General features: G+C 39.5%; 2 protein-coding genes across 4 annotated transcripts; both read left to right on the top strand.

Moving 5' to 3' along the window:
* The first annotated feature begins 206 nt into the window (after positions 1 to 206).
* On the top strand, positions 207 to 8,350 carry LOC111227772. Of its 3 annotated transcripts, none has more exons than XR_002665356.1 (7): positions 207 to 437; positions 847 to 983; positions 1,840 to 2,072; positions 2,343 to 2,490; positions 3,008 to 3,130; positions 3,265 to 3,951; positions 8,230 to 8,350. XR_002665356.1 is itself a non-coding variant. In XM_022753473.1 (6 exons), exons 2-6 carry the CDS (start codon positions 884 to 886, stop codon positions 3,312 to 3,314), a joined length of 654 nt encoding a protein of 217 aa, XP_022609194.1. In that variant the 5' UTR covers positions 207 to 437; positions 847 to 883; the 3' UTR covers positions 3,315 to 4,066. The 3 variants fall into 3 exon arrangements, 1 of the variants encoding a protein (XP_022609194.1); XR_002665355.1 differs by lacking the exon at positions 8,230 to 8,350 and adding an exon at positions 7,365 to 7,681; XM_022753473.1 differs by lacking the exon at positions 8,230 to 8,350 and having other exon boundaries at positions 3,265 to 4,066.
* A 5,226-nt stretch (positions 8,351 to 13,576) lies between these two features.
* LOC111227732 (FXYD domain-containing ion transport regulator 3-like) lies at positions 13,577 to 26,579 on the top strand. The gene is made up of 8 exons (XM_022753417.1): positions 13,577 to 13,713; positions 21,916 to 21,971; positions 23,556 to 23,588; positions 23,930 to 23,953; positions 24,289 to 24,363; positions 24,512 to 24,548; positions 24,747 to 24,790; positions 25,938 to 26,579. The coding sequence occupies exons 2-8, from the start codon at positions 21,938 to 21,940 to the stop codon at positions 25,955 to 25,957; spliced, it is 267 nt and encodes an 88-aa protein (XP_022609138.1). The 5' UTR covers positions 13,577 to 13,713; positions 21,916 to 21,937; the 3' UTR covers positions 25,958 to 26,579.
* Positions 26,580 to 27,338: the final 759 nt, after the last annotated feature.

The raw sequence follows: 27,338 nt of genomic DNA, 5'->3' as shown, positions 1-27,338 counted from the left end.
TGGAGGGGGAATGAGGGAAAGAGGTATAAAATAAAGGTATAAAAAGCAAAAGTAAAACTGGGACAGCAGAAAAACCTTCCATGGTTAGCTGACATTGCTTTCAGCAGCTATGATTGGTTTAGCCGGGCCTGCTCAACCTGTTTTCTCATCCACAGAAATCTGGCTTGTAAATCAGGAAGGTGTCCGACTTCCTTCAGGTGCCTTGTTGTTCATGACTTGGTCAGACCAGGGAGGATGGAGAGAGTCAGCATTGTGTGGAGACATTGACGACCGTCTCCTCACTGTTTACTGAGACACTGCCAGCAGATACATGTGTCAGAGAGAAGCGTTGGCGCTTCTCAAAAGTTAAATTCAACGAAAATAGGACTTGATTCTCACAGTCTTCGAATAAGGAAGCTACTTGCAGACCTGCTTGGGGAGTTCCAGTTCATTTTGTGGTCAGTGATTTCACAGTTCTAATGGTCTGTCTGTGTATTTGTTATGTTTCGCTTATATACTCATAAGACAGAGGCCTTGAACCAGCAGAGGTTTTTAAAAGCAAGGAGAATTACTTAAATCCTGTAATTTTATGGCTGATGTACTGCTCGGGCCAAATACTCTCGTCCGATTGATGGTGTTGAATAAAAACTTTGGTTTAAAATATTTACTATGTTTTACAGATGTTTCTCAACTCAGTTTGAAATCTCCTAAAATACACACTGTATCCAAAATACCTTCAGGGCAAATAACCATTTTACTGTTTATCTGCCCTTGTTCACACAATGACTCTGTTATTATATATATTATATGTGTGTATTACTTTATTGTAATGTGAACAGTAAAGTTACTTTGTTTGAACTTTTTCAGGTTAACCTGTGGAATAAGAGAGACTGAGTGTGAAGAAATGGAGAACAGGAGGAAAGGAGAGATGAGGACACAGAGGGAAGTCTCTCATATGTGTTTGCTGCTTCTGGCTCTGCTCCTACTCATCACACCTTCCTCAGGTAATGACAAACATGACAAGGTTAAGGTTTCCTGTAATTAATCACAGTAAAATCATTAAAGCCTAAACTGAAAGCATGCATACATTGCTATTAATCAAGACGTCATAATAATGAACAAAGTATACGGTGAGGCTGAGGTCCAAAATCCCATCCCACTGCAAAACTAAATACTGCAGCGGGCAAGAACCTTCGTCTGTAAGATTTTCAATGGGATTTGAGTCACTTTTTGTATCATACTTCCTCATTCTGCAGTTTCAAATTGTTCCACCCTTCCAAGAAAATCCTACAGGAGCGCGCAGGTTTCCAGTCATTACAATATCCAAATGTTTATGACGCCAGTGGAGGGATTTTGCTTAAGGTCAGATATCAGACACTGAAGTCTCAGGTAGCATTTTGTTTTCAACACGCATAAAACCTGAACTGAACTCAACAATAACCTGAGCAATGTTGTGCACAGCGTGTTGCTGCTACTGTTACACTTGTGTCTGTGTTTGGTTCCTTAAGTGTTTCATAAGTTTCTGATCAATTGCCTGCATGTTTAGTTGTGACAAGAGATCAATTGTAAAAAGTAAAAATAAATAAATGTCTTTCATTGTTTTCTGATGTGATCAGATTTTATTGAAACACTAACAGGTGAAAATTCAGATATTTTTCTTTAATAATGGTAATAATTAATTAATAATTTTAACAAACAGGACATGATTTACAGTGCCTGTGGCTTTTACACCAGGAAATAAATATGCTTTTACTTCTCTGTAATCATTGTTACAAGTTCAATTATTTCCCCTTGTAGCTCTTTTCTCTTCATCCCTCTCTCTCTCACACACACATCAATTACACATAATCACTGTTCCAGCTCAAAACACCACCGTCGTCGCCACCACCACCATCTCCTCTGTCGGCACCACCAACTCTGCAGCACCCAGTTACCTCACACGCCCAGCTGACGTCACAGTGGCTGTGGGAGAACCTGCAGTGTTTCGCTGTGGAGTTCCCGAAGATTCTCCCAACCTCACCTTCATCCTTTATGGGAGCCACGGCAAATACAACCTCACCTGCCCTCACGGCCATGTGGAAGATATCCCCCAGGTGAGGTGGTCTCTGTCTGCCTCATTATCTTCTCTCAGGCCTGATTATTTTTGTTGAATTGAATGTTTTAACAATTTTAACAGTCAAATTTCTCTCTTGAAACAGTGCAACTGTAATTTAAAGTTATATTTCTTAACATTTTCATTTATATCACGCAAACTCTCAGGGGGCTGGATCCCATCCCAGCTCACATCATGTTTATATTCTTCAACATGTTATTCTTTCTTCCCTTTCCGCTCCTCTCATCCCCTTCGTCGTCTCGCTCCTCAGGCTCTCTATGGAAGCTGTGATGTGGGGAAGGGAGAGTCACTGGCCGTGTGGACCCTCAGGGGAACCTCTTTCTCCGACAACGGCACACGAGTCCTTTGTCAGCAGTCGAGGAATCCTGATGCACCTGCTGCTGTCCTACGTGTTTATGGTGAAAACTCTTCTATCTCAGTCACGTTAAATAATTTTGCCAGATCCAGACACCACTACTTGGCACATGTCTTTGGTTAAATTCATTCAGGGGCATAGAACAGTGAATGTGACTGAGCATCCATTTTTAAATATCTCGCTGTGAGTTCCCTCAGCAGGTCCATACACTACAAAATGCACATTTAAATAACTTAAATTCAGTCTTCACATGTACTGTATGTAAGTATACAGACAGGAGCTAAGATGTTTGGAATCTTGAAATACTTTGTTTTGAGGCTTTCAGTCACCTCTGATAAATCCTGTAATTAAAAGCATCACATAATTGAAGAGTACCATTCAACAGTTTTTCAATTCGATGTACAAGCAGAACTTATTCCACCTAGTGATTCTCCTTCAAAACAGGTAATTTTTCAGTGTGCTAGAAATATAAATATGATTTTATTTTTTCTCAAGACTTTTTTTAACAAATGTAATTTTACATTTTGCCTCACTACGTCCTGTTTTCTCCTCTCCTATAGACAACGGCACCAGCTACACCACTCTCATCGGCTGTAGCATTGGGGGCTTCTTTGGTATACTGTTGGTGTTTGGTTTGTCTTACACGATGCTGCGGAGATCTGAGACCTTGCAGAAGTGCTTCAGTAAGTACCGCCTCAATGCATGGCCATGAAAAAAATGTGTAAAAAAAAAAAAAACAGCAATAACTACACTCATAGACAGATAGACGGACGGAAATTGAGTGAGTAAGTAATGTGTGATGTGTTTGTGGTTTCAGGGGGAAAAGAAACAGAAGATGATATGACCACAATAGTAACAAAGGACTGACAGGAGACAGAAAGACTGTATTTTAGCAAGAGATGATGAAAATGTAGTCAGGGTTCATCTCCACCGTCTAACCACACAGGATACAGCATGAACTGCTTTTATAATGAAATACCTTCGACCAATCCAAGTGAAGTGAAAGTTGGGTTGAACCCAGGTCTGGAGATGATGACTGAGGTCCGATCTAGTCTTCACTTCCTTTTTCTGCCCTCAGTAATCGAACGTTGTTCACACAATCCACCAAAATGATTGACCCTTCCCCACTTGTGGGAGGTCATAATGTGCACTGCCTTTACAGACACATGTAAAATCTGTTGTTGTGATTACTGTATGTAGTAAAGCCAGGATATGAAGAACAGTCTGTTGTTTAACTAAATGTTCATTAGTTTTTCCCACTTGTAAGAAAAACAGTGTGAGTGTTGCTGCCGGTTAAAGTACTGACTGCAGCAGTAAGCGGAAGCAGAGGTTTTGAAAATGCGGAGTAAGCGGCCACAAAGAGATTTTCTGCAAACAGTCACCAGTTAAATGAGGAATAGGAGAGCAGCTGCTCTCTGTGTTAGTACATATGAATAACGGCTCTATAACAAACTAATGGAAGTAAAGAACCCACTGATGAAGATCCCAGTGCCTTTAATACCAGGTTAGTCTGCTACACTTTCACAGTTTGTCCACTGGAGGGAAGCACTCACTGAGGCGATAACAAGCCACAAAAATATTCACTTTGAAAATGATAGTAAATAATAAACACTAAAACAGCCATTAGACCACGTTGCACTTTTTTGTCACATTAATCAATTAAAACTCTATACTCAATTTATAATCCTTTATTTGCAATTGTTATATCCTGTTTTGTTTTATTGTTTCCTGTTACCAGCTCCCGCTTGATCAGCTGAGGGGGCTGAGTGTAGGTTAGTTCTTTGCTTTCTCTCCCTCCACCCTGCCGCCGCAGCAGCAGCTTTCATTCATTTATTCATCTATTTCAATAAATGTTATAATAAACTTCCTCTGGTGTGCTGTCCATGATTATGTTTGGTGTTTGAGGTAGCTGCGACAGAGATTTAGTCAATGAAGTAATAATGTTCTCATGCTGAGTGTTTTTATGGTCACACAGTCACCATCTTTGCCTAAAGGGAAACTATAGTGGTTCTTAGTTCCACAGGACGAATTCAGAGATGTATTAGTTTTTCTGCTTTTGTTGGTGTTTGTTGCTTGTGCACTCTTCACTGCTTTTTAATTTATTTAGATATTTTTATGATTACATTACTATAATACATCCTTGTTTATAACTCGTCATGTTCTTGTCGCCTGGTGACACTGTACATGAGATATACTTTCAAATCAGAGCTTTCTCTCAGTATGTTGTCCCACACCAAATTAAAGTTCTGTGATGTCAAAACAAAAACTGAGTGCTCTTAAAATGTCTGGCAATCTTAAGATTGTATGACCCAAACTAATTAAAGGAAAGGGAAAGATGCAATGATGCAAATCAGATCGTCAGATTCATACTGTAGTATAGTATACTGTATTTCCAGTCTTGTGCACATTTTTGGTGAATTCAGTTCCTTTAAAACTTGACATTGTGCACCAGAGAGTTCTGCAATCCCTATATGACCTTTGTATGTATGTATGTATGTATGACCCTACGTACCTATTGTAGTACATGAAGTACCTGTGGCACAAACCAGCACTGACATGACAAATGTTGTAGTCTAATACTGTACATGCAGCATTTTCTATTTACACTGTTGCTCATAAAGTTGGAATAAAATATTTTTTTTATTATTTATATTTTTTTCCATGAAATGATTGTAACAATGTGAATTATTTCATTTCACCTGGGTAATTGGGACACTATCTATCTATCTATCTATCTGGACACACAAATTTGAATTTAAGTTTCCACCTTTAACATGCAGTACTCTATGTGTAAATGTTAAGACTGATTATATTAGAAACACTCACACTGCAACAACTGCTCTTCATATTCAGCCATGTAGACACAGCAGCATACAACTGGGTCGGACAGTTTGTTAACAGGTGGTGGGCACTTTATATAGATGCTGATAGATTGTGAATTAATGTGGCTAATTTGGATGTTATCTCTCTATCCCTTCATCATCTCTTAATCCTCTGCATTATTAATCACCTGCTGCACAGTTACATCATAAATGGCTGATTATTCTCCATGTCCATGTAAAAGGTAGAGTAGCTGCAATTATCCTAAAGTGCAACATCATGTGAAAGGCAGAGAGTAGCTACCAGAGCAAAGATAGACACACTGATCAGTAAACTGATGAACACAGTGTTGGTGTGTCTTTTGCTCCCTCCTGGTGGTGAACTCCTTACATGTAAGCTTGTGTCAGGGTCAGTATTTGGCTTTGATTTCCTTTGTCCCTCCCACTTCATGTTGTTTTATGGCACAAAGTAAAAAACACAAAAGGAGTCAATGTCAATCTACACCATCCACTTCAACCTACTGTTTTAATGTTGTATTCTGTTCCCAAATTCACTGAAATAAAGCCATGTTACTACACAAACACAAATAACCTGCACAGTTTCTTGTTGGCCATTGTAAAAATTCAATTAACTGAGCACTAACCAATGAATGTGAATGACTGACTTTAACTGTGGTCTTCACTCCCCTGACTGTCTTGTGACACCCGATAGAGCCAGCAAAGCACACACGCACACACACACACACACACACACACACACACACAGCAGGACAGAATTCTCCCTCATCTTTTAGTTGATACAACAGAAGTAGTATGGAGCAACGTGTTGACTCAGCTGTTCAGCTACACCTCAGTTCACTCCATGATGGCTCTCCGTCATATTCTGAAGTCTGGTCTCTTCATGTTCTGAACAACTTAATAAAGTCTTGTCGTGATCGCTATGCAATGTGACCACATAAATTTGATGTTTGCACCCCGGTCATGTGAGGACCCACCACTAACTTCTGTTTCCAATTATGACTTTGCAGGCAAGGAAAAATGAATTACTATCCATTACCTAGAAGTTGAATTAACTTCTGTGTTCTTTTTCCAGATCTTATTAAAGCTCACTTATTTGCTGAATGACTGGATTTGACTCTCTGCTATGTAAGCTAACCTGTCCTTAGACTTTTAGCTCTGCTGTTTATGGACAAACACTCTGAATACCACCATAACAGAGACACAGGTGTTGCTATGTGTGAGTGAAATGTGTGTGTGTGTGTGTGTGTGTGTGTGTGTGTGTGTGTGTGTGTGTGTGGTTGGGCCTTCGCTGATAACCTACATTGTTCAGTGTGTGTCGTCAAGATGACCTTTAACTGTCATGAATCAATTTAAGTTACATCCATCAATACCGTAGGAAACATAAGTTAAACTATTACAATAAAAGTTAAAGAATAACAAGTTGATCATATTGAGTCATGTTGGTGGGGGAGTAGGTGATTAGTTTTACAACTTTTTGAGTCATTTTAACTGCCCTACAACTAACCTTTATCTTGCCACATCCATGATGGACCAATGAGACAAAAACTGATGAACATCAGAGACATCGTGTCTTGAACTGCTGATTGTGGAGTTTCTTGTGTTCTTGTGAGAGCGGATCTGTGTCTCCTATGTTGTTCTTCTCGAAGTATAAATTAGCTTACATTATAAAATGACCAATGCAGAAAAGTATGATTGCAATAAGATTGCAGTAAACAACCAAAGAGCAATTTTTAGGGTTAGGTTTTTCTTTTATGTCAACCAGGCAGTGATATTTAGACTTGATGTCCACAGGAATCATCTTTGTTTTTCTTTATGAAGTCAATCTAATTGTATTGCTGCAATTTAAACTAATTCATATGGTTTATTTTCATATAATTGTGTTGCTTTTACAGTTTTTTTTTTTTTTTTTTACACAAAAGGTCAGAGTTTTCAGCAAGACTTATTGTATATACTGATTATTTAAACATTAATGTTGTGCTCTGCCTAACACTAATGTAACATCATCAAAATGCTCAGTGGAGGGGATGAGACAATGTGTTGCTGAGGACAGTAATATTGTAATTTTCTTCCCAAATAGAAACATCCAAGTTGATGCATCTACTGAGAGAAACACCACTGGGTATCCTCTATCCTCTACAGTCTCATGCTGCACTCATTCTATCAATGACACGCCATTGTCATGGAACAAAGTGACCTTTATGTAACCTCACAAACAATGTTACAGGCAGGTGGTGCTTTATGCAGACAGACACCAGCAAACACAGCAAATATAGTGAGGGCAAAAAAAATCCTTCACTCTCCATATTGTGTATTACAGATTTACTGTTGCAAAAATCTTTTGAACATTGTCATAATTGGATGTTGTGTGTAGATTAATGTCATCAAATCCCCTTATAAAAACATGACATTAAGTTATTAATGTGAAATCAAAACAATGTGACAATTAAAGCCACTGTAGAGCTTCAGATGTTGGATCTTTATTGTTCTGTATCTCTCTGCTTTGTCGTCACCATTTGCCTCAATATCTGCTGTCAAATTATTGTATTATCACTTAGACACACACACAACCACACACACCTCAAACTATGTCTCTTTGTGTCTGTGTCTGTGTCATTCTCTATCGCCTCTGTCTTTACAGTATTATCATTCGTTAAGAGGCTGATGCATGCCACAGCTTTGTCAGTATGTGACAAGAAAAGTTATAAATAGTCACAGATTACAACAGTGACAAATGCACTCACATATTTCTGCACACATGTATTGCATGCGCTCAGATAGGGGTAACGCCGTCAAATCTTCACAGATACCCACCTACATACAGTATATTATGGGATAAATGGAGCTCTGCTGGTGAACACTGACAATAATTTTCACCTGCTTATGTTTGAAGTTGAATGAATCCTGATAAGTAAAGATAAATAAACTCTATCCCTACCGCCCAGGTCAAGTGAAAGCCGGTCAACCATCGGACTAACGCAGTGCAAGCTATTCCACAGAGAGCGGAGCACTTGGGGACACCTGGGATTCCTGACAGAGACAGACACAGCAGAATAATAAAGTCAGTGGAGGCCAGCAAAACGAGAGAGGAAGGACAGGAGGACCATACGACACAAAAACAACCTCTTTGTCTCATCCAACATCCAAGATTACCTGTGAAAAAGTAGAAATTACAGTAAGAAAACTAAGAAGAAAAAAATATTTTTGCTGTATCTGTAAGGTTTTGTCCACTAAACCCTCAGAATTTCAGACTTTAGACTATTTTATCTTCTCATAGTCTTTGACTGATTCCCCATCTGGCCCCACACAGAACCACAATACAGACAATACATGGCTGATTTTGTTACTTCAATATGTTGTTTAAACACAGTGTAAAGGCTTCACTAACTATCACTGGTGTGTCAAACCAGTTTTGTTGGTGTAAGTTTAAGCATGGGGATTAGTTATATGTAAAAATGGTTGGAGGAAAATCGTAAACTATGCACACACACACACACACACACACACACACACACACACACACATGCTGATGTTTATGGAATAACACTGCTGCTAGTTTCCTGTACATACATTAACACATCTCTACCTGCAACTATCTCTCTTCACACTGGACACGTGCGCGCACCGAAGTTTATATCCCAAACAAAGAGGAGGAGCGGGCACTACTTATTCAGGTGAAATAGAAAAGACATACTTTTAACCAGGCAGTGCTGTGGAACATTCACACTCACACACTCTCTTCTGCTCCTGAATCCATCAGCGCAGGTAAGCACAGGTACGGTGGAGCAAGGCAGGATTGGAATGACAGTTTGGGATCAAGGTCACCTTCTGTGGAAAAATCTAGGTGTAAGGCTTGTGATTTTCATTTAATGATTATTAATCCATTAGTGAGAGGGCAGAGTGTTGTGGGCTATGAAGGACATGCAGCAGGGTGAGGTCATTTGAGGAATTTATTTTTTTGAAGAAATAAAGCAAGGTTGAAGTTTCACAGATAAATTCAAGGCATGTATAACCTCCGTTTATAACTTATGATATTTTGTACATGTGCAATAGGACTCATTACGATTGATGGGCCGATTTATGTTTAGACTTGTATTTTTTCTATCTTTGTGTTTTGTCATCTTTTTTGAAAACATTTAGGATGTCCGGCACTGCAGTGATTTAGTTAACGAGAGTTAACTGGTTCTGGTTAAAATGTACCAGTTTTGATCTTGGGCAATAACATCCATGAAATTGGCCAAAATTTAAATATCTTGTAAATCACTTTTAACCTAAGCAGAAAATCTCTTCTGTTCTGCTCTGTTTGCTGCTGTTTTGTCATTTGAGAAGTGGGAGGCATTTTGAGACATGGGATTTGAAGACAAAGACCTTGAGTAATGTCATGCTAACTGATACTCTAGTGCAAGAACTCTCTGACAAAGGTCATGATGGAAGTAACAAAAAGGGCTTGATAACGGTTCTCTGTATTATCTATGTTTTCATATGATGTCCATGTCTTGAAAAGCTGGCGCACCTTGTATATTGCTGCAAGGCGTTACGTGGCGAATGCAGATACTTTTTTTTTGCTAATTTCACTGTGTTATTGCTACATATGGTTTAAATACCAGGGAGGAACATTGCAAAGAACTACCTGTGAATGGAAAACTTGTTTGAGCCCGACAGAAGTGAATGACAGAGGAAAAGCTGCAGTGAATCTAACCTCCATGCAGCTTCAAGGGTGTCCAAGGTCAGTTAGAGGTGACAGTGCCTAACAGGGGTGTTTGTGTAAAAAAGAAAATGCTGGTCCAATTGTCCTATACAGATAGAACTCATTGTTAATGTTTGAAATTGTATATGCTGTATTTTTACTTATGAATTTAGTTACTTGCATGAGAAGAAATAAGTGCAAATGTTTTTTATATTTTTTGAGAAAATGAACAGCCTGAAGGTTTTTGCTTAAAAGTTTGTTCTGAACTCCAAACGAACCAGATAAACCCAATTAACGATGACAGCAATGGATGACTATTCTATGCTAATTTAAGAGCAATATCTTACTACTATACATTATCTAGTGTAAAATGCATATTTTAAAATGATAAAACTCATCAGTAGCTAACCTGTACAGTCAATGAGAAACACAGACATTAAACTTTATCCTCTATAAAGTCAATTTAAAAAAAAAAAACAATGTCTCATAAAAAGTGTAAGGACGAAAAATAGTCTTTAGATACTGTAAAGCACATGGCAGTTTGAGTGAAGGTTGAAGGAAAGTTGTCTGGAGACCTGCTGGGTTTCACCCCGAGACAAGAAATGATCCGGTGTTTACTCTCCAAACACCCAGAACACATCCCTGCCGACGAGACACTGACCTCTCACACAACAAGGACGTCCTTCCTGGGGAGAGGGAGAAGTGTGTACTCTGTTGCTTGCATGCATGCGTGTGAGAAAGAAGGGGAAAGTGATGGGAAAAAGTTGACTCTTTGCTTTTCTATTGTCTCTTTTATTGTCTCTCACAATCATATTCTCTCTCCTTCTTTATTTCTCTCTCTCTCTGTCTGACTCTTAGTTGTGTTGAAGATGGGACAAATCACTCTTGTGGCCATAATGGCAGGTAATTAAAATATAAAACAGATTTTTTCCACATACGTACATACATCATTTCATGTCATTAGTGCCCTGCGTAAATGGACTCTCCTGGAACAGAGAAAAAAAATGGTCTTTGCGTATCTGCTACAAACAAGGATCATAGTCTCAAGGTCATGGATCACTCTCCTTTCTCTGGGAGATAATGTTACCATCTAGTACTAAAAACAAAGCTTGAAGAATCTGAGTCTGTGAATTTCTACCACAGAAGATTGTGTCACAGAAGAGTTTTATTAGCAGACGACAGTTTACACAACTGTAATGCATGAACCTGTAAAGGGCATCAGAGTAGATCATCCACACCTACAAACCTTTTTCACTCTACTGGTAAAAGTTCCTTCCTTTTCCTAAGAGATTCATGATACAAAAATACGCTTGAGCAAAAAGCAACCCTTGACCATGACACCAAAATGATAAATCTTTTTTTTTTTTTAGAAAGACCTGTTTCTCTAATTTCCTGAAAGTGTTGACTGTGAGGTGACACATTGTCTGGCAGCAACGACTCCCACTCAATAAAATTAACATTTTATTTGTCTGACTTTCTTTCAGTGCTTTTCTCCCTTTTCATGGAAACTGAAGCAAGTAAGGCCAAAACTCAACTTTCCCCTTTTCGTGTTCTGAGACTGGTTTGTTGTTGAACTGGTTTCTGAAGAAATCACACCCGTTAACTTCTGTTGTCTCCATGACAAACCTGATAAAACCACTTTTTCCTAAATTGTATCTTCTGTAGTGGTGGAGCATCAAACCAGATTTACTTTTACCAACTCAAAATGGATGCTTAAGAAAGACTAAATTTATCCCAGTAACATGGACCAATGGTTGGGGCCAACTTGTACATTAACATTTTTAAATAAGTAAGATAATATTAATAATGTCCATAATTTTTTCTCTGTTTTTCTTATTTCTTCTTCTCCTTTTTGCGTTTGGCTTCCAGATCCATTTGTTTACAGTAAGTACAGACACCTTTATCACATCTTATGTACATTCTCTCACCCATTTGAATGGATTATAAAAAGATAAGTGTAAAGTATCATGTAACCACTTATTTTGATTATTTTGATTGATCTATCTGACAGACTATGAAAGGCTACGAATTGGAGGCTTGGTCTGTGCCAGCTTTTTGGTGGCTGGAGGACTCGGCGTTTTACTTTGTAAGCAAATCACACCTGTTATTGAGTTGAGACTGAAACAAAAGACGTTAGCTATTCATACATGTTTGGTTTTGTTTTCTTTTTAAATCTCAAGTCAAAGCCATGTTAGAATAAGCATCATCAGAGAAGAAATGATGTGACTGTGGATTGAAGTGTGTGTAACTTCAGTAACACATCCTGCTTTGCCTTCACAGATAACAGGTGCTCTGGGAAGAACAAGTAAGCTGTTATTTCTCTCTTATAACTCACTTGCAATTGTGTGTGCATGTTTGTGTGTTTGAATTTTAACATGTTGCTCAACCTCCTCCCCCCTTTTTATTGTCTCTCTGTCTTTCTTCCCAAACTGCCATGCAAACTGCTGCCCCGCCCCTCTGCCTTACCTTGTAGAAAAGCGGAAGATGACAGCAGTGAAATCTGATATCGTTCCTGACAAACCGGTTTCATCCAGGGAGAAGAGTTGACAGGCAGGGGGTGGAGAGATTGGCTGTGTGGTGGGGGTTGATTGGAGGAAAAAACACCAGCTCAAATGATTATACTTGTACAGACCTGTGGAAAGAAATAACATTTACCAAAAAAAAAAAAAACTGAAGAAAACTGAGGTGCTGCTGAAAGTAAGTGAAAAGTGTGAAAGCAGCCTCATAGACTGACATGTCACAAGTGAAAAGAAATTAATGAATCCCCCTGATTATTTCTTGTTTTCAAAATGTTCCCGTTTTGGATACATTTCTATCTGTACTGATAATGTAAATCAGGGTCATTTACTGTATATTAACAAAGATATTTATTCCTATAAAGGCACATGACAGGCTGCTCAGTTGAGTCACTACCATAATGTTGCATATAGCTTCTGAAGTGGTGCATTATTAGGAACATATTGTGATGTTATTGAGTCATTGTGGCCTAATGTTACATGATTGCATGTTTTGCTGTATGATAACCTGTAGAGTTATATTATCCCTGTGGTCAAACATTTCAGCATTGAAAGAATCTGAAAGAAACCAACTGCTGTGCACATCCAAAATTAAAATAAATGTTGCTATATGCTCAACCAAATCGTAGTATATCAGTGTTGTTTTTACACACAGCTCTAAGCTGCAGATTATTAGTCTATGACCCTTAACGACCTTTGTTTCCATGACTGAAAAGGGCAGTTATTGACTTTCTAAAGTCCCATTTTTATATATATTACAGCACTATACTTTAAAATGATTACTATCCATCTTCATTGCAGCCGTCGTGTCGTTTTGTTATGCATCTAGCTGTTACCTGCACTTCCCAGAGTGGAGGTAAATCGACCCAACTCGACAAACTTCGACATCTTCGCTCTCGACACTCAAACATAAACGCCCCACTCCTCCTCCCGGATCTCAGTCCTGACTCTGGATCAGCTTCCCCGCCCCGCTCCTCTCCAGCCCTCTGCTCTTCATCTGCCAGTCGGAGCAGCACAAACCGACCCAGGATCAGAACAAAAACTCCAGCATTTTAAACTCAGCCCCCTTTTCTGAAAAAAAAGAAGCCAACCTGTTGAGTGACACAGTAGTGAAGGCAGGGTGTTGGCGCACAGTGTGGAGAAAAAGTCGCTGCTCTGACTCACATATCCGTCTGCCTGAGAGAAATTTCCTCGTTTTTGTCGCTGCTATCTCCAACTTGTCAGAGGTAAGTGTTGAACAATGAATATAGCTTATATTTCACACAACTCTAACTCCTCAAGTGTTTTCTTCAGTTGAAGACATTTTCTAATGAAGTTCCAAGTTTTCCAGATATGCTGCTGCGCATCATTTTTAGGCAACTGGAGCATAGTTTAGCAACCGTAGGCTAGTCTTAAGTAACGCAGGCCAATGGCAGTGCTCTCTAAACAGGGTTGCTTGCGAAGGAAAACTGGATAAATCAGTATGTTTCTTATGAACTGTCTCATTCGGTTACTTAAAAACATAAAAAGGCTCGAATTAAATGTATACACGCGATTTTTTTTCTAGAAAACGTCTCAAAGTCGTTAAAATGCGAGAGTGCAATACAACATCTGTTATAAGCCTATAAAGCTATCAGGACATTTCCCCTCGAGCGCACCAGTGCCAGGACAATGGGACTGCATGCGCCCACGGACCAACGTGCGTAACGTGCCGGTATAGATTCCTCCTGCACGCACACTGTTTTTACTAGATTAAAAAGTACACAGGTACACAAGAGGTGCTGTTTGTGTCTGTACCTTTGGTCCTTATTGAAAGCCACCAGATAAAAATAGTAGACGTCCACTGTATTTGTTTATACGTAACCCTTAAAAAAAAATAGCATTACGTAAAAAGCATTAGCAGAGTGGACATTTAACAGGTATCATGGATCAGATTATTAAAAACCACCAATTAGGAGCTTGATATATTTTTTTCAGTACCAGTGACGACCTCCTACTGAGGAATTTTTCAATATATACACTGTGGCATGCTTTATTGAACACAATCTGATCTGTGTGTGTGTGTGTGTGTGTGTTGTTAAAAGGCTAGCTGATTAGGGCAGTGGTGATAACAGTAAGTGGCACAAGGACAGATTGTGACAAGGGCAAATACAGGAGCTGTTGAATTCTGCTGTATGATATATAGAACTGTAAGAAAAAGAGGACTGTAAGATGTTGACCATTTGTTGGATAAAGCAACAGTGACAGCGACAGTATCTGCTGAATGACAATTTTGCACAAATGTATATGTAAAAAATATAACTGCACGTTAACTCAACTCACATGTGCACAGTGTTTCAGAGAGAGAAAAGAGAAAGAGGGATGAGCGAGGTTACAGGGTGACAGCCAGAGATGGAGAGAGGGTGAACGAAGGTGTCAATAGAAAGAGTTCTCTTTTCTTTCTCAGGTGAGACAGACTTAGCTCTCTGTCCTCACCTTGCCTCACATGACCACAGATCTTAAAAAAGAAAACGCGAGCGAGGGAAACAGTCGAGAGAGATGGAGGGGAGTAAGAGAGAGACACACTTTCTCTCCTCATCTTTCCTCACAACACTTATGGTGCCTCACAAACACAAATTTAGAAACCTCAAAAAGAAGACAATGACTTTATACCAGGGATGTGACTGCGACCTTCAAGTCTTTCCCTATGTAACCACAAAGGTTTTCTTTAGAGGCAGCGGGTACACAGCTAATCATTTATCATTTGTTAACCAGTCCACACATAGCAGTATTATAACAGTTAAATGAAAATTTAAACATCACAGGGTCACCGTTTTATTTCAGTGTGAACATGTTGGAAGCACAACAGAGGATTCAAATCTTAAAAAAAGTTGATTAGAGTTGATTCTCGTCAGTTTGTGCAGGATTAATAGTTTTATGGACGTAAGGTGAGATGAAATTATGGGAATTTACTCCATCCTTTTATCTGCTGATAATGACTACAGCGTGAGGGGCATGAAGTCTGTTGCTAGCTGCTCTCTGTTAGCCTTGTGGTTACCATGTGTGACTCATTCTAGTATGCTCCACTCCCTCTTACCCTCTGTATGTCTCTTTGTGTCCCTCCTTATTCCCTCCTTCCCAACCACACTCTCCCCCGTCTCCCTACCCTCCTCAATTTCTCAGGCTTGAATTCTTCCTCCTCCTTCACTCCCTCGTATTTCCCAACTTGATATCTTGTTTGTACTTTCCTTTCTCTTTCTCTTCTTCCTTCATCAGTGCACTGCCTCCATTGACTCCCCCACCCTCAGTCTCTTCCTTCCTATCTCTCTCGCATTTACACATTAACAGAGAAAACACTTTAGTTGCATCTGTTCAGTAGCTGTTAGCTTTTATTATCCAGCTATTCAGCAGTCGCAGAGACAAAGACATCTTCTCTTCAATAGTTCAAGGATACATTTGAGGTCATGCGCTTCATTTCTATGTTTTTAAACCTCTTGAGAAACATGATGTCCTTTAGTCATAAAATGGCAAATTCCTAAGAAGATTCGTAAAGTGAAGGGAGGAACAAGTTACAAAAGGTCCAACTATGTCTCAGCTGAGATAAAAGGAAATTATTCATCATGACAGATTCACACTGTATCGAGTGTGCTTAGTCTTTGCTGTGTGTGTGTTTGTGTGTGTGTGTGTGTGTGTGTGTGTGTGTGTGTCTTGTAAAGGATGTGTTGCACACTGTAATGCAGTGCTGCTAATTTAGGAATAAAAAATGCCACTGAGAACAGGCAGCTGTCTTTGTTGTGCAGTACAGGAACACACACACACACACACACACACACACACACACACACACACACACACACACACACACACACATGTGGGCCGGTCTCCGGCACTCAAAGGAATGGGTGTGGGTAATGTTGGAAAAATAGAAACAGACACACATGCACATTGTGCACACCACATCCCATAACACAAAGTCACGTCTGCAAACAAAATACAGGAAGCAGAAATCGAATCTGTGGATTTTGGGTTTCCTTTACAAAAGACATACATTATGTACATATACACATATACATGTTTTGATTTGATAAATAGTGTGGATTAAGTCTGAACAAGGTTGGTGGTTAAAGACTTGACAGGGGATGTATATGACAAATGGATGTTGTAGTCGAACACTTTGCTCCCTATTTCAATAACCTATGGGCTATTTCAAGGGGTGTATGTATGTGTGTTGTCACCTAAATTAGTCACAAGAAAGGAGTAGTAAACACTTTTCTCACATTCAAAGTCAACTGGTGGCCTTTCTCTGTATGTCTGCACTGTGTCCCTCCTTGTCTGTGTGTTTTGTCTGTGGGTTGAAGTGAGCGAGAGAAGAGGTGTCACTCTCAGTTTTTGTCTATTTTCCTCATAGTCACCAACGTACATGATCTTTGTTCTGCCAGCTGTGGGACTTGAGAATGGGATTGTTGTTTGTTTAGTCCATTCATTCGTTGAACCCTAGATGTCTCAACAACCTCTTTCTAAATGGCCATAAAACTAACGTAAAAGTCAACAGAGCCCTAATGTATTTGGTGACCGCTTGACCTCCTCCTGTGGCACTGATTAAAAAGTCACTCTTACATTACTACTGTAATACAAAAATCGTATTGCCATGATGGTTACTGAGCCTATAGCCAGAGATTAATGCCTCACTTCAATACAATATAAATAAATGGGTTTTCATTTGCGGTGCTTGCAGCATCATAAAAATGACATCTTCAAAAAAATCTGTGGCAACATCCCATCTCAAGATGTTCTCAAAATTTATATTTAATGGATATGTAAAGGATTTCTGTGGGAGACATTTTGTGTGAGAACTACATACTAAATAAGAATTACACTGCTAATTTATTAGGTTGGTTCAATGTTTGGTCATTTTGGAGGCTGTAGTTTGTGGTGCTGTTGAACTGTATTGCATTATACAGTGTATGCTCTAGTGTTTTGTCCACCATGTTTATATTAATGAGGGTATATATGAGAAACACCCTCATTATAAACCAATACCATACAACAACAACACAAACTGCAGCCTCCAACATGAATTAACACCTCTCTACAACAGTTTCAACAAAAGCTGAACATGATAACCTTCATGAAGGTTGAATTTATTGCAGGGCTGTTGTATGAGACAAGTGTAGTCTCTGAAGCTTTTTCACAACAAAATTTAAAAATGAAAACTGTTGGAGAGTAAGTAGTGGGCGGGTCTTTGACTGAGTGACTGACAAAGTGACTGACATGACTGCATTCAAGAGTTATAACTACCCTGCAACTTATTGTGTATCCTCACTGGTGGACAAGAGGAGAGAAGGAAAATGGGACCCAAAAAAGAGACGATGACGACGTATGAGGGTGAGACGTGCATGGGGCCTGAACAAGGGAGTTTGTAAAGGAAGGGATAAATGAGTGGAAAAGACTTCAAAGAAGGAGAGGAGAGGGGACGGGTGAAGGAGCAAGAACGTGCAGAAGTGTGTCAGAAAAGGGAAGTAGAAGAAGAGAGGTTTAAAGAGGTTAGGGAGAATTGGAGAGGAGACAGTATCATGACAAAAGCAGAAGAGTAGTGTGAAACAGTGCTTTCAAACAAATAGGCAATTCTTAAAGCTTTTCACATAAGTGGAAAGGAGTATCAGACAGAGAGAGAGAGACAATTAAGTGAAAGAAGCAGAGCGTGTGTAGAGAGCAAGAGACAAAACAGTGGAAAAACAGTCCTAAAGACTGGAAGAAATAAAGAGATGCAGCGAGAGCTGAAAACAAAAAAATGGGGGACAGTCGGAGACAGGCAGAGGAGCATGACAGAGCCAGAACAGAAAACTCTTTATCCCGGGATCAGGCGGAGATGGAGAAGTGGCTCCACAGGAAAGTTGTGCTCAGGGGAAAAGAAACTGTGCTTTAGATATGGGTCATCAGAGGTCCTTCTGCCACACCTGTGATAATGCTGTCTTTGACAACAGCCTGCATCAGACTTCTTGTGTGTTTTGTAACAGTTGCTACTGTAGCTGAAGTAGTTAGTTAATTGATTAATCGACAGAAAAGAACATCAATCAGGAACTTGATAACCGATTACTCATTAACTCACTTTTCAAGCAAATATGTCAAACATTTGCTGGTTCCAGCCTCTCTGATGTTGTGTTAGTATGCTCACATATATTTGAGTTCTGGACTATAAATTTGGCAAATCCAGCAATGTGAACATGTTCCCTTAGACTCTGCGAAATTGTGATCTGCATTTTTCACTTGTTTCTCACATTTTATAGACAACATTAACCAGTAATCACAAAATCCCAAAAATATTGATAGATTGATCAACAATGAAAAACAGATTTAGTTGCAGGCCTAAAATACATAGTGTTTAAAGATCCACAGATGTTTGATATTAAATATTGTGTTGTAGGTGTTTGGAAATAACAATTATCTTTAACACTGATGAATGTGTTTATATTTTTGGACTAACTGACTAATTGTGGAATTTATAAAATGTCAGAAAATACTGAACAATCACCGTTACAATTTCCCAGAGCCTAAGGTGACATCTTCAGATTGTTTTGTAGAGCTCTTGGGTGAAAGCTACCTTTGTTGTACAGTAACAGGGCAGACAGTGCATTATGTCATCTGCTACAAATGTTTTATGGCCGGTCTGTGCACTCAGCATGTATACCTTAGTTTACTTATCCACCAGGCTGCTGTGCTTTTGTCCTTTTAGCCACAATAATTTGAATACACACCTCCAGCACTCACGTCCTAGCTCCACCTTACACTAACATTTGCTTTAGAATATGATCTTCAAATAGGGAGGTGCCACCTCTTTTATACTTTATACTCTGTCCTCTCTCCTTTTGCCCTCTTCTCACTGTTTTACCTAACCTTTCAACCGTCTCACCTTCAGTTTGCCCTCCTGTGTCTCCTCTTCATTTGTCTTCCTGTCTGTCTTCCTGTCTTTCTCTCTCCTGTTCCTGTCATTGCCCTGTTGTCTCTTCATTCTCTCTCTCCTCCCTCTCTACTCTTTGTTTGTCTTTCTCCTGAGGTAAACCGTTCTCTAGTGGTTGTTGGCCTGTTTCCCATCCTCTACATTCCCTCTGCCTCGCCTTGAGTTGCTGTGGAGAGGCACCAGGAGAAAAGCGCTCGGCCTGTTCTTGTCTTTCTCAATTTCTGCCAAATTCCAAATACCAACAGCCAAGGAGGGAGACACATACTTTACTTATATCCTCCTTTATCGTGATCACTGAGTCTCAAAGGTCACTGTTGTTTTCCTGTAAGGCACAAAAATGCTGGATGGTACTTTACTGTAACATCATTAAACATCTTTGTTTAATCATTTCAGATACACTGTCTCACAGTTTTAATAGTTTATTGCACAGCATTATTTTCACTTGTGTGGCCTTTTATTAATATTGCCCTTTTCAAAAAGGAAAAAGCCCAAGATAAAAAATGAGAAAATGTTTCCCCAAAAATGTCATGAAGGTCAAGTTTACACAAACAGAGAGGACAGACAGATCTAGTGTGGGGCAATATGTTAAGATTTTCTAATGGGCCGAATGACAATGTGTATTATGTTTGGATTAATTTGCCTTCATCTTATCCTCTGTCATGCCTCCACTTGCAGCTTCCAAGTGAACTAACAGATGACAACATACACTATGCTATTAAATAATCAGGGAGCACAACCACACTACAGTTTTTGGTCTCAAATATGATTATAATATGAAGTTGCTTTTTAGCACCAATCGATCAGAGAGCAACCATTAAAGATGACATAATTGTCATTTAGCCGCTGCTCTATATCAACAATAATGTGGCCCGACTTCACTCCGACTGCCAGTTCCTGTTACTGCACCCTTTGAATTGCACCTAAAATAATTATTTACCAAGTTGAATTCTCAAGGAGGTAGATCAAAAATTTGTCAAAAAATTGCAACAAAAAAAACAAAAAAACAACCAGCGATGGACTCAGCTAATCACTGACAGCTGATATAGTCGCCAGGCCCCACACAGATCATACTGCTACAGGCTAAACTGTAACTTCATCAGGAATTCAGACCGATGCAACTGGCAAACCAATTTGACTACATGCTCCCATACTGCAGGTGGCCATGGTAGGGTGTGTCCAACACTCACTTGGTCAACCCAACTTTAATTTTGACGTCATCCAAATAGTGTGTTTTTACGTTTGTATGTCTTTATACAAGTGTTCACTCACACGTGGCTGTGTGTAAATGTCAGTTTGAAATGGGCATGGGTGTGTTTGCTCTTCACTGTGGAGCGCTTTGAGCAGAATAGTGCAGTAAGTGGAAAACCACTGCTGTGTTAGCCAAGGTGTGTCTCCTCCCAGTGCACATGTGAGCTCTGCTGCTGCTCCTTCAACATGGCAGCGGCTCAGACAGCGCATGGGATATAATTGCACTTGTCAGGAAATGTACTTGTTCATTAGGGATGATACGAGTGTCATTAGTGTAAATTCAGTCTGACTGTCTTTAGGATAAAAGAACTTTGATAATTATCAGGCATTGGAAAATAAAAATATATACGTACATTACCTTCAAAAAGAAGCTAAAAGTCCAAAGGCCATCTATACATGAGTGTACTCTAGAAATAAGATTAAAATCACATTAGAGACAGGAATAGCTTTGGAAGGGTGAATGGACTTGAATAATCAGAATCTGGACGGCCACAGCAGACGACTATATGCACATGGGGACATGCATTATATACAGTTTAATAAGCCTGTGATAGAAAGTAAAGTAACAAAACATTGAAACAAGAAGAAGGAAGATTGAATCTTATAAGCTTTTACATGGCAGCAGTGTAATATGTGATACCAGAGTAGTTCTCCTGTTAGGGCTCCATTTTTGCACTTTGTATCCATCAACATCAGATCAAGTTTCTGTGTGTGTCTGAGAGTGAAAGGTAGCCAGAGAGGCCACTTTATGCCCATCTTAATTCAATCAGATCTGTGCATGCTTCAGAGGGGAAGGATGCATGCACTGCAAGAGTGATGAGTTTGTCTCTGTGTGTTTAAGTCCTTTTAGTGCCCCTCACAGAAAACACAGAAAGGCTAAATGTTGCATCACACTTCTGTTGACTGTGTTGGCCAGTATGAGCCAGTTTGGAGTACAGCAATCAGCTTTCTAACATGCACACACACACACATGTGAAATGTGATTATTTGTTCCATGGGGACTGGAGATAATTTTATTTGCCCCATGTTAGTTCAACCAAAGCCTTATTCAAATGGCAAACCACAGTTACTACTCGACTTCAATCTGCATTCATGCATCAGTCAAACATACAAGTTTAATATGTACCACTTATTGTGGTTGTTGCTATGGTAACCAAGTTAGAATGTAAAGCTGCATATGAAAATCATTAGTGCACATTAGTTTAATTGCCTCCTTAATTGTTGGTGGTGTTGTTGATATCACTGTCTGTATTTATCTCTGCAGGTAAACAGCCTCAAGCCTGAAGATGTCAAAGATCTGTGCTTTGGTGTTGATGACACGTGAGTAAGACTCTTCAAAAGTCTTTTTATGTGATCACAGTTTTTCTCAAAAGAAAAAAAAAAGGAATCACCAAGAATCCTCCATTAAATAATAACTTTCTCTTTTTAAAAGCCAGTCAGTGTCACTGAAAACGTACTCATGACCTGTTTGCTCCACTTCCTCTTTATGAAGGTCTGTCTTCCATCAGCATATTGCTCAAGTATTTATATTTTTGTGACTCTAAGTAACGTGTCTGAGGTGAGACGAAAGGCAGCAGGGAGGATGGGTTGTCACTGGCTGTCTTGTTGCCCCTTCACTCTAAATTTTAAACTGTCTGGACATCTGATATGATTACATGTCCCACAGAAATAAACTGTAAGACAGCAAATCTCTAACACTGTAGGTAAGATGGGAAATGAAGTGTTCTACAATTACAGTGCTGAAAAGCTGAAGGTAACAACATCCACATGAATAAGAGGAGGAAGAGAGTTGAAACAGACAGAGGTTTATGGAATATCTTTAAACATATCTGGATTTTCCAATAAGCAAAGCAGAGATTTAGAAGCTTTTAAAGAGGTGTTTTATTCACTGACAATGACAGTTTCATTCGTCAGTGATTCTGTGCAACAGACGTGAGTTTACCTGCGTTTCCCTTAAAAGTATTAGTAAAAGGAAAGCTTAGTGAAGCCACTGCAATATCAACCACAGCAAATGACAAGTTTAGTGAAATTATTTGTAAACAATAATATTAAATATTGAAGCTAAGAGTAAGTTGCTCTGCCTAATCCAGAATTAGGCAAAGAGTTGAGGCGTGAGTGGAGCCGAGACTTAAGTGAATGACGGTTTCATAACTGTGGCAAGCATACGCCCCCATTAGCATCGTTAGTTCAGCTGGGCGTCTGTGCGTCTTGCTCGAAGGCTAGCCCAAGCAATATGCTGGCTAATTAGCTAGTTAACGACAAGTTGTTGGCTGCCATTTAGTGCTAATATAAATAAAATAATACTAGAATTTCCAAGACTTCCTTATGTTCTATTAGTAAATTAACAAGCCAAATTGTCTGTCTGATATTTGCATGAAAAATCCTCCAAAAGGCACCAACACCTCAAACACAGCTGAGAGGCCACATTCAGTGACTTGAATTAAGACTCAACAGTCGCAGACAGCTAGCGGCTAGGCACCGAGCAGCGAGTGAACTGTGATGGAACCCGCCTGTCACTCAAAGTGGCCACACCCTCAAATATGCATAACTTTAAGCCTTAATAAAATTGAGATGTATAAATACTCACCCTCCCTACAGTTGTCATGAAGGGGGAAAGTAGCTAAAGACTCTAAAACTGTTTTTTGGACCAGGCTGTAAACATGTTCATTTCTGCTGTGAAGTTGGGATTCTAAAATGGGCGTCTATGGGGATTGACTCACTTTTGGATCCAGGCCCAAGTGGCCACTTGAGGAACTGCAGTTTTTGGCACTTGTGAAACAGAAAGTGAAGTGTTTTTGTTTTCTATCCAACCTTCATGAACTGCATTAAACAAAATGAGATCCAGACTGAGGCTGGGCTTCACGATGGTAATATGTGTGTCTGTGTTTCTGAACTCTCTTGCAGTTGTGTCACTGGTGTCTGCAGAGGAACAGAACTGTAAGTACACTGACTTTTCACACTCAGTATCTCTAATCATTTGAGTAATACAGTTAATAGGTTGCATCCAAATAGGAGCTCATATTCAAAAATACCTTTCTTAACATTTTTGATTAAAATTGAGTGTAGTGTTTGTTTTAAGTTGGAATGAAATGACCTGATTGTCAGGTGTGTTAATCATTACTGAGAGAATTAAACTAGGCCACTGTGTATGGTCATCTCACTTTGTACATTTGACTTTATTACATCACTGTTTGATATGTGGTTGTTTCTGCATGTTCTCGTTTCTCTGCTCTTCACATCCAACTTTTAACTGATGCTTTTCTTCTCTGTTCCTACAGCGGAAGATAACCCATTTACTTTTGGTAATGCATTACTCTTTTATTATTTTCACCATTATTATTTATGAGTTAAAGGAAGTGGACGATGAAACCACCAGCTGTAATATTGTTATGGACACAAAGTGTACAAGAAAACTGAAATATACACACTGTACACCTGCTGTAAATATCTATACTGCTGGATAAATTAGTGTCATTTTTTTGGACGTAAAGTCACTTATTTACACATTGATGTAGGTTTTGTGTAATAATCTTTTACTGCATCTCACTTTGGTTTTTATTGCTTAATGTTTCAAGACTGTTTTTATTTAGCTCATTTTTGTTTATAGTCTAATGGTAAACATGATCTGTCCTTGCAGACTACCACAGACTGCGTGTTGGAGGCTTGATTCTAGCTGCTGTCCTCTGTCTCATTGGCATCACCATCCTGCTCAGTAAGATGCAAATATTACACACACACACACACATAAACACACACACACACACTCAGATATACATGCCTGGTCATAAACAGACTTAAACAATGCTCAGATACACACATATGATATAAAGAAAGTCATTGCTTCTTTTCTCTTGATGTAGGTGGCCACTGCAGATGCAAGTTCAACCAGGACAAGAGGTAATCCTTCATGCAGTTAGACATGAAAAACTCAGCATGAGAACCATCTAGTTTTAATATGATGTTGTAAAGGCAGTACGTACTGTATGACCACGTTACCAAGTGCCAAACATGGCCCTGTTTTCATGAACAGAGTCACACTAGATTCAAATGTATTGCGTTTCTTTCCTCTTACGCTCTCCTCTTGTCTCTTTGCAGAAGGAGGACAGGAAGCAATGCTCAGCAGATGCTCTCCGACCAAGGTAGCATATATACAATATTTGTTAACCCCGAAAGGAAACTGTGTTTGTCGGTATGGTTTATAGCAAATATCAACAGAAAGGACGATCAATTGTAACTACTGACACTTGACAAGAGCAACAAGCGCAAATGCTAAAGCACTTGCATAACATTCATCCTTCTAAGATTACCACACAGTAGCAAATATACCTGTCTTTCCACTTCCACTGTGCACTTGTGTACAGCAAGATACACAGCTTCTGTCCCCCTGAAATGTTCAAGATTTCATCACCCCGTCGACATCCTGCTAAGGTCTAAAGTTATATTTACTCCGTCCATCTGTCTCACTGTAAACGGCCTCGTGTCACACACACACTGACACCGTATGGAACGTTCCCATAGTGCTGCAGTGAGATGCCATGGACCTTGCTGTTCAACAGTTGGTGGGGCTCTGGGTGTCTGGCATGCAAAGAGGGGAGGGAAGGAAAGGGGATGGTTGGTGTCAGAAGCAACTACACTTCTCCTCTATGTAGTGGTGCAGCCATATAAAAGATGCCCTTGAGGGTTTGACAGTTACACTCAAAACACCCACGTCTTTCACTCCCAGTTTGTAATTTAGACTTTCTCTTCATATATTTGTATTCTCTGAATCCAAGCTCCAGCTAATTTAACCCCTGATGACATTGATGATGCTAGATGCTACTTGAAAACAAAACTAGTCTGATTTCAGCAGCTTTGATGTAGGTGAAATACACAGGTGGCCCACATGGAAAAACACGGTGTGTGTGCTCTATGTAAGCAACTCAGCAGGAGCCTCCAGGGGCATACTGCACTGATGGTGGCAATTTCCACTTGCATGGGCACACACACACACACAAACACACACACACACACACACACACACACACACACACACACACAGTCTCTCTTTCCGCCACTCATTATCTGAGAATGAGAAGAATTGTATTCATTCTCTATTTCGTACTCTAAAACAACAATATATTCTATGTTTTTCTGTGTTTTCAAAACTTAATGTATTATGTTATATATGTGTATCTATATATGAAAATATTTTCAAGCAAAAAATTGATTGAAAAACTGAATTTTGAAACTCACCCTCCTGTCTGTCTCTCTGTCTGTCTGTCTCTCTGTCTGTCTGTCTGTCTGTAGGTCGTGCCTGCGACTGCTAGAGGTCACTAGAACACACACTGACTTCCGTGCAACCAACAGATAACTTAGAGGAGGAGCAGCAGGATTTGTGACACCCAATGAGAGGCTTTTGTTTTTTGTTTTGTTTTTTATTTAGAGAGATCAACAGGAAGTAGTTTGTTTATAGCTGCTGTGAGTTGTGATGCTTTCTGCCTGATAACTGCGCTACTGTCCTGCAGCCTGCACCTCAACACAAACACACACACTCAGACATACATACCATTGTACACACAGTTTTTGTCACTTTCATCTTTAAGTGGCTTCATGTAACGGTAACACAAACTTATTACCAAAAAATACTTTAAGTGTCCACATACTTTAGGTTGTGTCGGTGTCTCACACTACTGTTATACTGTCTGTACTGTATGTGTAAGGTAAACACTGATGTAGATATTAGTTGTTTACTGTGACCAACCTAACCCGCTGTCATGTCAAATGTATGAAATCCACATAGTCTTGAGTGTTTAGAATGCTGTTGATTATTCATGATAATCTGTCAATTCTCATGTGTAGCTTTATGGAGGAGTGTAGTGGATTGCACTGTTCATAGATACAGAAAGAGTCTGTCATGTTTCTATAAAAGAACTGTTGAAACTAAAATGAGCGATGGACTTTTCTTTGAGTACTGAAGTGTGTGTGTGTGTGCGCGTACACGCACGTGTGAACAGTGTGTGTGTGTGGGGGGGGGGGTCCTTTGTTTTAAGGGCCTTGTATTACAATTTCAGTTTGTAATATTTAAACTGATTCCAGACTATATCCATTCAGACCATTATAACTGGGTTATTACTCAATACTGTACAAGTTATCAGCAATTCAACAAACTCATCTCGGCAGGCCAGTAACCTAGCTACATTTCAATTGAATGAAATGGTACTGACCACACTGAATCAAAAAAGATCTTTAAACTAATTTTACTTGCAAAATAGATCTGAAAAAAACACTTGATTTCTAAAGCCATGGAACTTTTGTGGGTGGATGAAAGTTTGAGTGCAATAAAAACGTTTGAATGAAGTGAACTTCTCATAACAGGATAAGCACAGTTTTATTGATTTACGTTTAAGCTAGTTGCAGTGTTCCTGCTCTAACGTCAGTTGTAGGTGCAGTTGTGAGAGCTCTGCAGTTTTAGAAATGTTCTGGCTCCATCTAGTGGACACTGTGGTCAGTATATATTTTCTATTCAATTTTCATAGTCATCAACCACTCAGTCATCCAGCCATCTGCACGATTAATGTTTCTCCAAAGCCAGCAATACACTCCACGATGTGCGAAGGGAGGAGCATGACTTGACTGATGGCTTCTCTCAGGGGATGTTTACGCCCGGACACACTGAGGCTGGCTGTCAGCCATATCTCCACAAGAACA

Source organism: Seriola dumerili, unplaced genomic scaffold, assembly GCF_002260705.1.
Source record: "Seriola dumerili isolate Sdu_G_001 unplaced genomic scaffold, Sdu_1.0 BDQW01000191.1, whole genome shotgun sequence".
In the NCBI taxonomy this organism is placed as follows: domain Eukaryota; kingdom Metazoa; phylum Chordata; class Actinopteri; order Carangiformes; family Carangidae; genus Seriola; species Seriola dumerili.
This window is presented reverse-complemented; position numbering and strand designations above follow the sequence as displayed.